At 34.8% G+C, this 12,569-nt stretch overlaps 1 protein-coding gene across 1 annotated transcript in view; it reads left to right on the forward strand.

Annotated features, from left to right (window-relative positions):
- LOC125683831 (epidermal retinol dehydrogenase 2-like) overlaps positions 1–9,131 on the forward strand; it is a 35,596-nt gene extending 26,465 nt beyond the window's left edge. The window contains exon 6 of the mRNA XM_048925311.2: positions 5,924–9,131. Coding sequence (XP_048781268.1) covers positions 5,924–6,041 — 118 coding nt within the window. The 3' untranslated portion in view covers positions 6,042–9,131. The remainder of the gene's footprint in view (positions 1–5,923) is intronic.
- Positions 9,132–12,569: the final 3,438 nt, after the last annotated feature.

Here is a 12,569-nt window from a genome sequence, read left to right on the forward strand (position 1 = left end):
ACTGGGCCAAAAGAGCTGAAATTCATATGAAAGCTTTCTGACCTAGTGCAGATTCAAGTTTGTTAACATCACAGCCCACCGAGGGTAGGATGGGGCCACAATAGGGGATTAAATTTTTACATACAAATATATAGTGAAATTTTTTTTCTTAAGAACCACTGGACCAGAAAAATTTACATTTACATGGAAGTTTTCTGACATAGTACAGATTCAAGTTCGTAAAAATCATGCCCTCCCCCCAAATAGGGATAAAAGTTTTACATGTGAATATGTAGGAAAAAACTATTGAATGTGGGCCAAGGTGACTTAGGTGAGCAATGTGGTCCATCGGCCTCTTGTTAAAATGTTTATATTGTCACCTTAAAGTAAGGCTTTATTTGAAAATTCTGTATGTACCTACTTTTACTTCAAACACAGTGCTTCTCTTTTTAGTTGGTTTTCAGTGTTCATAATTAATGGGGAATATATTGATTAGTGTAAAAGTATTTAATTTTTTTGATACAAGAATTGAAATCAACAGCTGTTGCTATTAGTTCTTGATAAATATCTGTGGCAGCTAACAAGGTTTGAATGCCGGTGGCCTAAAAGCTCAGTGGGTAGAGCATCTTACTAGAGATTCAGGGGACCCAGGTTAGAATTCTGGTCTGGTTCATTACATCTTCCTTCCTGGTACAATAGGAGGAATGTAGTACATCTTATGCTTATTCACATTTGAGCTTTCCTCACTCTTTTTTAAAGATAAGCAGGAAAATGGCAAGAAATTACATGCCAATGATTTTTTTTCATACTTGATAAAATTTTAGCTAAGAGGATCACCTCAGTCCTTATTTAGGGGTTCTTGTCATGAGCATGGAAGAGTAACTTCCCCTGAAAATCAGTGAAAAACTTATTAACATAATTACAGGTTAATTAATTTCCATCTGATGTTTAGATAAAAATGAAGTAAATACTTCAAAATTTAATAAATATACCTTATTTTCACTATAATTGTTATACGAACACATTTATCTGACATGGTTATTAAAAAACTACAATCAATGATTGTTTTATAAAACACAATAAATAAAATATTTTTTTGTATTGAGTACATCATGGCAATATAAATTATTCAAGCTGACATCAATTCTGAACTACATTCAGGTGACATATTTTAAAAGTCAATAAATGTGTCAGTAATTGAGTCGTATAATTGCATTTTATCATTGTATATTACCACATGGTATCATCAATGCTTATCATTATATTTAAAAATTCGAAATAACTGTACAAATTGAATTTATTCTGACATTTTCATTAAAGTAAAAGGGGAATTGAGGGAGAAATTCAAGGAAAATAAAAAATCCCAGAAATGATCCACCTAACTAAAATTAGCTGTTTATAATTAATTCACTGTTGCTTCTCAGAGAAGCAGTAGCTGATGTAAAATAGCTAATTTTAATTAGATGCAGAAATTATGTCACAGCGATTTTCTGATTTGCTAGGGATTGAAAGAAACGTATCACTGTGACAGTGAAATTGCAATACCTAACAACTATGATGTCACAAAATGTAACATAATTCAGAAGACCAATGATGTCAGTTATGTCAGTTAATTAGCACAATGAAAACAGCCACTGCTATTACACAAACTCAATAGTCAACGTCCTGCCTATAATCCTTATTAATGAATCATTGTATTAATATGCATTAAGCTTAATTAACAGAATGCAAACTTTGAGTGATTACAGATAAATCCTCATTGATTTCTGAACCAAGAAGACGAGTAGTCCTTTTGTATGTTCTTTGTATTAAATTGGTCCTTGATTTGTATGAACTGTGATACTAGTAGAGAAGTATCGCTGGTATTGTCAGTAATCACAGGAGTGCTGCTATTGTCAGTAATCACAGGAGTGCTGCTATTGTCGGTATCAGGAGTGCTGCTATTGTCGGTATCAGGAGTGCTGCTATTGTCAGTATCAGGAGTGCTGCTATTGTCAGTATCAGGAGTGCTGCTATTGTCAGTATCAGGAGTGCTGCTATTGTCAGTATCAGGAGTGCTGCTATTGTCAGTATCAAGAGTGCTGCTATTGTCGGTGATGTTCGACTTCCCTGTGGTTTTCCCTTTATTAGATTTGATGAATTGATTTTCATTACACATTGTTTTCTGGATTGAATCATTATCAGGAGACTGAAGTCATCATGACCTAGCTGCATCACAGCAAGCACAGATCTAGGAGTCGCTTTTCTCTGTGTGTCCATCTGTCTATCTGAAATAATCCTATAGCTCTTATCTGTCCATCTGTCTATCTAAAATAATCCTATAGCTCTTCTCTGTCTATCTAAGATAATCCTATAGCTCTTTTCTGTGTCCATCTGTCTATTTAAAATAATCCTATAGCACTATCCATAACTTGTCAGTTCATGTGACAAATGCCACTTTAGATATGTAACATGAAAATTAAGGTGAAGATAACAGTGATCAATCTCATAACTCCTATAAAGAATGCAAAATTAAGAGTTGGACAAATATGGATCCCTGGACATACCAGAGGTGGGATCAGGGGTGCGTTTTACAAAAGAATTTATGACTTATGACAAACTTTACATACTGGAATTTTCTCGTTTATTGTAAGACCATTCGCTCCAATATAAAATAGTAAAAGATAATTGAAAATTAAGTCTCAGACACGTTTTAATTTATTCATTTAAACCTATAACTGCATGTGTAAAACGATTCAAGATTTACGACTTTGTGGTAAATTGTTTTGTAAACCAGTCCTGGATACCTAGGAGGAGTATAGGCATTACTCATGATGAAATTGTGCAGGTACCTATTTTGTAAAACCACCAACTGGTGCAGTGGAATACTGTAATTTTTGTGATGTCATTCATGATGAGTGAACCAAAACTATGACAGCTATTCAAGATGTGCACCCCCTATTTAGGATCGTATTGGAAGAAGAAATTTTTTCGAAGGGTAATTTTGACATGGCATGCTATGAAGGTTTTCTGTAAGCCATATTAAACTACAACTGTTATCAAAATTTGGAGGATCATAGTGCACACTTTGGAGATATGACAAAGTTACTTTTTTAGGTGTACATGTATTTCATAAATTTTTTGATGTAAATTTAAAATTTACTCACATTTTCTGTGTGTTGAACTAATAACACATTCATGCCCTTACTCTCCGTAGAGTGTGCATCTAGTAATGTCTCCCCTCTTTCAGGGGGAGACAAATTGTTTTTGCTTTTTCTGTCCATTTGTCGGTCTGTCACCAACTCTTGTTAACGTTTTTTCTCCTGTTTGGATTATTGGATAGACTTTGTACAGTGCTTCATTGCCATTTTTAAATGTGCATATTGTCAGGACAGGGGAATCCAATTATTTTTATAAAAGTTATAGTGGATCTAAGAGGGGTGGAGGATGTGAAATAGTTTGTGATCATTTCTCCTCCTATATGGTTTATCGGGTAGATTTGAAACTTTGTACAATGCTTCATTGCCATTTGTAGATGTGCATATTGTTGAGATGTGAAGATCCAATTATTTTCCTATAAGTTTTAGTGGATCTAAGAGGGGTGGAGGATGTTAAATAGCTTGTGAACACTTACATAAGGCTTATTGGATAGCCTTGAAATTGTGTACATTACTTTATTATGCTGACATTGTTCTGAGGAGGGATCTAAATAAACATTTTCTATGAATTACAGTGGATGAAAGAGGAGTGTTTTATAGGTGTTTTTTTTATTACATGTACAAGGGTATGTTCACTATTCTAACGGTACTTCAACATAACGGTCATTATTTTTGTATCATATACAACGACATTGGTCACATCAATTTTGAATCTTTTCTCCATGTTTTTCCACAAAGCACAAAATGGAGAAGGAGATTGTAAATTTGGAGCTCGCTGCTTTCTAAATTTAGGAGGTGGGGAGACATTTGTTCTTAACAAAATAAATGATATTTTTGTATAGTCTGGAACAGAACACCTTTAACACACATTGGTGAAACTTAACAGATAATAGCACACAGACTGAAGATATGCTTGCTCTTAATTTAGACAAATTTGAAGTAATCATTCTCAGATTTCCAAACTTTATGATTGTTGTTTTTGGTATGATACATGTATTACTTATTGCATGGTCACTCAGCTATATAGTTTTTTGTCCCCCACTGCAACGTGGAAGGGGACATAGAAATACTGGTGTCTGTGTGTGAGTCCATCTGTCTCGCTTGACTTTGTGGACGCAATTCCTCCAAAACCTTAAAATGGATTTTGTTCAAATTTTGTAGGATTGTTAGTCAACATATGTAGTTGATCATATTGTGCCATAATTTTTACAGGAGTTATGAGACTTTGTACATGCTACACTTAGGAACACTTTGTAGACCCAACTCCTCCAAAACCGCTCAATGGATTTTGTCTAAATTTTGTAGGATTGTTAGTCACCATATGTTGTTGATCATATTGCGTTGCCATTTTAATTTGACCAATTTTCCAAGAGTTATAGGACTTTGTTGAATTTGTACATTCTACACTATAGGAACACTGTGGATGCAACTCCTCAGAGACTGCAAGATCATATTACTGAGTAATAGATATTAAACAATTCCTTTGTTGTGTGGATTCTATCAATTGCAGTTAAGCCATGACCCCATGGAGCTAGGGTAGGGTCATAATCTGAGGTCAAAATAAAGAGAGCAAGATAATTTTTTGAAAATTTAATTTGAAAAAAAGCAGAGCCAAGGTGACTGAGGTGAGTGTTATGGCCCCTAGGGTACTCATTCAAGCACAGTTATGGTTCGCTCTTTCAGGTTTTACAGAAAATTTAAATTTCTGTATCTCGAACCTGTGCTTAGAAATAACTGCTATCTCGAAAATAAAATAATGGAATTTAACTTGATATGCCTCAGACAATATTGTAACACTAATCAAATGTGATATTTCTATTTACTAATCGGGTTTGTCTGATATCTACAGAGGAATGCCAACTGTGTGTTTAAGATTCCATAAGTATGTTTTCCAAAATGACGTTTTAGAAAATTTACCAGTCCCATCGGACTGACTAAAACATGTCAGTCAGTCCGCCCGACTTTTAACCAGTCACAGACTGACGGACATATGTTAATTTTGAGCCCTTATTGCTGTACAAAATTAGGAACTGTAATTGTATAGAATATATCATAAACCAAAATGGCAGAAAAAGAAAATTTGTTTCTAATTTCAATGTTTTAAGGTTTGTATGTGAATTATATGAGAGTACATTCATTGAAAGCAAAAGCAGTTGTAACCAGTGACATCCTGTACTTTAGTGGTGCCCATAAGAAGGTTCTCTGACCCAGCCTAGTCATGAATGGTCTTCTTGAAAACCATAGAAATCTCTACCCTTAAACGACAGGGGCTTCTTATCCATTTTGTTATCAATCTATATATAAATATCTAATGTTAAATATTTATTTATAGGTTGAGGACAAAACGGATTAGAAGCCCATGTGCTTATAAACCACTTATTTTCAGGTTCCCCAAGTCAGACAATTCAATTACACCTATAAAATATCCCCTGAGGTCCTGCGTGACCTTGACCTTTCATATAACCTCTAATAATGAAAGCAATGATGATCCTTAATTACCTCAAACTGCATCTTTTTTATTTTCTCTTTTATGAATGTTAATTCATAGGTATTGTGAGATATCAGGGATGTGCTCTCTCTATATTCATACCTTCTTATTATTAAGGGCAACTTTTTAAATTGGAAACTGCTTGTTTCTATATATAGCAAGGTCCCCAGAAGTGCAATGTGGCCCATGGGCCTCTTGTTTTTCAGGAGCCTCTAGGGAAAGTTTGGGAAATTGTTTTGAGTATATACAAATTTTTTATGTTACGTTTGTAAGACTGTGTATATAAATAGCATTATACCTAGATCCGTTTCTCTTCCAGGATTCTCCCCGTCGATGCCTTTTTAGAGGTCATCAAATTCGTAGGAGCCGCAACATTCATGGACACTTATGTTGGAAAAGAAACAAACACTTTACACCACCAGAATGGATCATCATAGAATTCAGTGTTTATCGCTGTTACCTAGGTTACAACAGAATGGATCATCATAGAATTCAGTGTTTATCGCTGTTACCTAGGTTACAACAGAATGGATCATCATAGAATTCAGTGTTTATCGCTGTTACCTAGGTTACAGCAGAATGGGATGTCTGCAATATAGTCTTTTATTATATACTGGCTGATTTACCATGAAGTATGTGTGATCCAACTTAACAGATCACCACACTGTGGGTTTTGGTTCAAGTGAGCTTTGCTAAATCAGAATTTTCCATTTTCTGTCTGTCAACTTCTGAAGAATCATTATTGATTAAGCCAAATTCAACCAAACTTAATTACAAATCTTCCTTGGGTAAAGGGGATTCAGGGGTTTTTTTTCCGCAAAAAAGGTTATTTGTATGACATCTTCTAAGAGAAGATAATTTTTCAAAAGTGAAAATAGGGTGGTGGTTTAAAAAACATTCTCAAGAACTACTGAACCAGGAGAGTCGATAAAGGTTCTATTTCATTCAATTGCGAGTCACATGGCTACAATAGCTGGCCCGGCTTCAGAGTTTTAAATAAGGGTACTGCAAACCAACTTTTATTCGCGTACATGAAATTTTTGCAAGGTGTGTGAGAACATCTTCATGGTGAATATTTCTCACTGTGAACCAGATGTTCAAAGATTATCTTTGTTGCGAAAATTGGTCATCGTGTACTCACTGGTAAATCACAAAATACTGTATACATAGTAAAATTCTTTGAAAATCTGCTTCCATTCTCAAAATCCTATGTACATGTAAGCATTCTTATGTAATGTATATTCAAGTGTCCTCACATTATCACCTCCCTAGGTTTAGATATAAGGACCACAAATGGGATTCAAAATTTCAGAATGGGGCTACAAGAGGGGGTAAAAGTTTGCTTCTTTTTAAAAAAAAATCTTCTTAAAGGGACTGGTTCACGATTTTTGATAAAAAAGATTTTTTTCATTTTATAATGTTAAACATTGAAAATATAACTTATTTAATGTTGACAGCCAAAATTTTTACCCTCTGAATGCAAGAATAAAAGCAATATTTTAGCCTTAAATCTGTGTTATGTAAACAAAGCCTCGAGTCTTTTTATGTATACAAACAAACAAGTGAAATATTGATTTTGTAATATAAAGCATCTACATTTTGCATAGTCACAGATTTTAACTTTTAGATGACATATTTTACCCCCAAAATGCTTGAAATGTGAAAGATATAATAAAACTTAGATCAATATTCATTTAATTTGAAAATTTCGTAAACAATAACACACCGCAATCTTCGTTTACAAAACAAATAATAAACTCCCTAAAATGAACTTCTGTGATAATGTATAACCTTAATTTTCATGTGAAATCTTTTAAACACACTAGACAGTAGATTCTGATCATTAAAAGTGAAAAGAAAATTTTAGGGAAAATCATGAATCAGTCCCTTTAAGAACTACACGGCTACATAATGTCAAATTGCTGTGAAAGCAGCCTTATATTGTGTAGATTCAAGTCACACCATGGCCCTAGGTCTAGGGTTGTGTCCAAGTTGCAAGTTTCACATAGAAATTTGTGGAAATATTCTTTCAAAATCTTCTTGAGAACCTGAAGAGAACAATTTGTAAAATTTAAAATATGCATGCATCCTTATATGGTATAGAGTTAAGTTTGTTCACATTTTAACCCCGAGAACCAGTGCAGAGCTTCAAAGTTTTACCATTAGGTTAGAAGTTTTCTCAAGAACCATTGGGCTCAGTTTGTCAAATTGACATGCATGTATCTTCATGTAGATATGTATATTCTGATCACTTTATTTCTTGTGGGTGGGGCCACAATAGGGGTTTTCTTGTGGGTAGGGTAACAATAGGGGTGTAGAGCTTTACTGGATAGGAATATACATATATAAGGAAATGCAACAGCTCACGTGAGTGATTGGCCTATTGTTTATCATGTGACTTTGACAATTTCCAATACATGTATGTGGTATATGTGCAGAATATGTCTACAGCAGAGAATGGGTTGCATACTACCACAGCTTACTTAGCCACCTTTTTGTGAAGTCTTATTTTAATTATTTTTTATGATTGTTGATTTTCAGAACTTATGTTTTGAATAGGGCTAACAATTTTTGGTTTATGGATGCATAATACCACTATGATGTAATATGACCTTGAGCTCAATGTCAGATGACTGATTTTTTAAGAATGTTTTTGTTTTCAACTCCATGACTCTTTCATTTTTAACCAAGTTTTGTTATAATTGACATTTTATACTTCAAGGATATTTTTAAGATAAACTTGTATGTGCCAACATTTTGATATAATATCTTTTGGCAAAGGCTAAATTGTGGTATTTAGCATGTGCATATATATGTGTTAATCATTGTTAGAAATTTTGTCACAAATAGTCATGATCTACATGTACCTTTGACCTTGACTGTCAATGTTCAGGCATCAGCAAAATGGGATGTATAATGTAACTTTGACATTTTATACATTGTATTTGCACAAGGTCAAGGTCAGATCATCATGAAAGTATAAGGTCAGAATAGACCAAATATGGATTGATATCTTATCAGTGTTGACTTTATTTTACCACTCATCTTTCAGTGTGAGTGCAGGGAAGCATGTTTTGCACCAGAACATCTCCTAGTTCTAGCTTTATAGGGCTAGATATCCAAAAATGGATTTCTGAGCCAAGTTTGTTTTGTCACTTTTGCCTAGCTTTCAATATTTACAGTGACACGTTACAGAGGGAATTGTTTTAACACTGACATCAGGCATGATAACTCCTTGTATGAAGTACGTAACTTTTTTTTTTTTTTTTTTTTTTTTACAGTTTACATTATTGTGATGTATAATGCACTATAATGTTGTATTTTGTTGTCTTTGTATACTGTTGTGAAATTGTATATGTATTGTAGTCATTATGGACAGTCATAAAATGGTATATGAATAAATTGTTAAGTCTTGTAATCATTTTATGCTATTGAAATATATTTATAAGGATGTATAACACACCATCATCATGGCTGATGTCCTTTAGAACCAGAAATGGAAAAAAATAAATACAAGTAACATCTTCCTTCATGTCCTTTTCATTGCCTAGCCAGTTAGTCCATTAGGTTAACTTGTGACTGCCAGATAGCCCAGTGAGTTAACGTGTGACTGCCAGTTAGCCCAGTGGGTTATCATGTGACTGCCAGATAGCCCAGTGAGTTAACATGTGACTGCCAGTTAGCCCAGTGAGTTAACGTGTGTGACTGCCAGTTAGCCCAGTGAGTTAACGTGTGACTGCCAGTTAGCCCAGTGAATTAACGTGTGACTGCCAGTTAGTCCATTGGGTTAATGTGTGACTGCCAGTTAGCCCAGTGGGTTATCATGTGCCTGCCAGTTAGCCCAGTGAGTTAACGTGTGTGACTGCCAGTTAGCCCAGTGAATTAACGTGTGTGACTGCCAGTTAGCCCAGTGAATTAACGTGTGACTGCCAGTTAGCCCATTGGGTTAATGTGTGACTGCCAGTTAGCCCAGTGGGTTATCATGTGCCTGCCAGTTAGCCCAGTGAGTTAACGTGTGTGACTGCCAGTTAGCCCAGTGAATTAACGTGTGTGACTGCCAGTTACCCAGTGAATTAACATGTGACTGCTAGTTAGCCCATTAGGTTAACGTGTGACTGCCAGTTCGAATCTCACAAGAATTATGACTCCCCTCTTTCAGGGGTTGACATATTGTTTTTTGTACTTTCTGTCACCAAATCTTGTAAATGCTTTGCCTGTATGGCTTATTGTAGAGACTTGAAACTATGTACGATACTTCATTGCCATTTGCAGATGAGCATATTGTCAGAGCAGGTGGATCCAATTGTTATCCCTAAAGTTATTGTGGATCTAAGAGGGGTGGAAGAATATTGTAAAATAGCACATGAACTCTTCTATATGGCTCATCCAATAGCCTTGAAATTTTGTACAATACTGCATTATCATTTAATGATATTCTCATTGTTCTGACCAAGGATCTAATGTTTTCCAACAATATACCATGGATCAAAGAGGAGTCATTTTGGTTGTTTTGTTGTTTGTTTGTTTTTTTTTAGCTTTTTTAATGGACAAGAGAACTATTATCCACTTTCCTACTGGTACTTCAGCTTATCAGCCATTGTTTTTGTATCATATACAACAATGACAGTGTCATTTACATTGGTCACATTGATGTTAAACCTTCTCTCCATCTTTTTCCTCAATGCACAAAATTCAGTGCATAATGTCAATGTTCCTGCCCGTGCTTTCTCCTCCAAACCATGCAGTGCATGAAAGGAAGTGGTTGTAATTTGGAGCACTTTTAATTTGAGGAACTAGGGAGACATTTGTTTATAACCAAAACAAATTATATATCTGATTTTTTCCCCTTCTGAAACTGCATTTTTCACTAAATAAATAATATGATTCAAAGTTTTCTTGATTTCTAACTTTTACTGACATTATTTCCACTTTCCAATGGTATTGTTGAGGCCCTATATGCCCCCTCAGGGGCCAAGAGGAATAAGCCAATGGTAACAGTTAATCAAACTTCTGTATGATTGCAATTAAGGATGTTCACACTTGAGAATTGGAGTAATGTCAATATTTTGAGAAGTGTATTTTTTAAAATTTCTATACTGATTCAAAAGGAGAATTTGGAAATTAAAAAGAAAAACTTGGGTTGCAGCGCTTATTGTTATTGAGGTACAGTACGTACGTGTTCTAAACATGACCTTTTTGCTTTGACTCTAGTGTATTCAATTAAACTTCGTTTGTCTGTTGGTGTCAACACAAAATGAGCAACACAAATCAATCATTACATACATGTAAGATAGATACATAATCATGACTTCTAACAATAAAATTAAAATAAAATTTGATTTAAGTAATGGAAATAAACAATGACCTTTTTTTGCACTGGATATGCGAAAATAACCTGATATCAAATTTGAGAGTTTAAAAGGAGTATATAATGTCAATTTCTAAAATTTCACATAATTATGAGGGTTTTGTCTTGAAATTTGAAATGAAACTGAATTTAAAAAGGTGGTGCATGGTTAAAGATCAATTTTTTAATTATTGGTGAAAATACTGAATTTTTTTATGAAATTTCGAGTATGTGTTCTGTTTGGAGAATATATATCAACCAAATCAATAAATTACAACATATGAACTAGTTCCAATGTTAGTTACAAGATATGATATAACTTGTATCATAAATTATAAAACTGAAATACATGTAACGATAGGGATATGAAAATAGAACATTATATTGGATGGAACAGAAATTGTAAAATCATGCACATTTAGAACTTTTTAATTAATTAATCCTTCCACCACAAAATAAAGTCCCTGCCAAACTCTTTCAATATTTGACTTGGCACAAACTTTTCAACTGGACAGGGTTCAGTAATAGATGTGTAATATGTTTGCACCAATGCGATCAGTATTGAACCAGTAAATACTTAGTTGTGACGACATCCTGCGCAGTTGTGCTCAAATTTAGGCTCAGGAGTTAACTTCCTTAAAGCAAAGAAAACTGATCGAGGTAGTAAAACTTTTTTCATGAAAATATTTTAAAATCTCCAACTTCATAGTAATTGTACATTTTTAGGACCTATTGTGATTGGTGTGGATCATCTATAGGGGAAGGGGAATGGAAAATGTGAATGTCGTGGTCACTAAGCCCCTGTAGTGTGAGGGGTAGGTAAAAAGAATCTTCAGTGGCATAGTTTACTTCATTGATATTTAGAGGCAAGGTTTGGAAACCAAAGGCTTCAATGATATGCAAAATGCCAAAAGAGGGTTGGTGCTGAGGCACCCTGGGAAAAAAAGACGCAAATTTTAAATCACACCTACTGAGCAAAATTACACCTGGGGAGAGCAGAAAATTGTTAGTTAACAAACATTTAGGTATGCTTGTTTCGAGGGGAAATATTCGGGAAACTTGCATTATTTTCAGCTGGATTTGATAAAATTTTATAGTTATAAACAGCTGTATATAGACTGAGTATCTGATTTTTTCTTCGAAGGGGGAAATAATTGAGAATTATGAAAAATTGGATGCTGCTGTAACAGGAAGGAAGAAATGCAACGGACCAGACCGGGATTCAAACCCGGACCACCTGAATCTCTAGTAAGGTGTTCTACCAACTGAATTGTCTGGCCAGCAGTGATTGAGCACATCTGGGGGCTACATTCCTCCCTCTTTAAATGTCTTGAAGACATCAACTGTGATCTTTGTCCCTTGGCAGGCATTTTCACCTGTCAGTTTCAGAGGCTGCTCAGGTCTAGACACCAAATAGAAAATGCAACAGACGAGACCAAGATTTGAGCCCAGGTTCCTGAATCAGGTGCTCTAGCTACCAACTGATGAGCTGTCTGACTGCTGGTAATGGGACCCATCTGAACCCCATATTACATTCTAAAATCTTATCAAAAAGCTATTTGTCTAATTTCATTCAAACTTGGCACTCATGCACAGTATCCTTGAGGTAAGGGGATTT

Source organism: Ostrea edulis, chromosome 6, assembly GCF_947568905.1.
Source record: "Ostrea edulis chromosome 6, xbOstEdul1.1, whole genome shotgun sequence".
In the NCBI taxonomy this organism is placed as follows: Eukaryota; Metazoa; Mollusca; class Bivalvia; order Ostreida; family Ostreidae; genus Ostrea; species Ostrea edulis.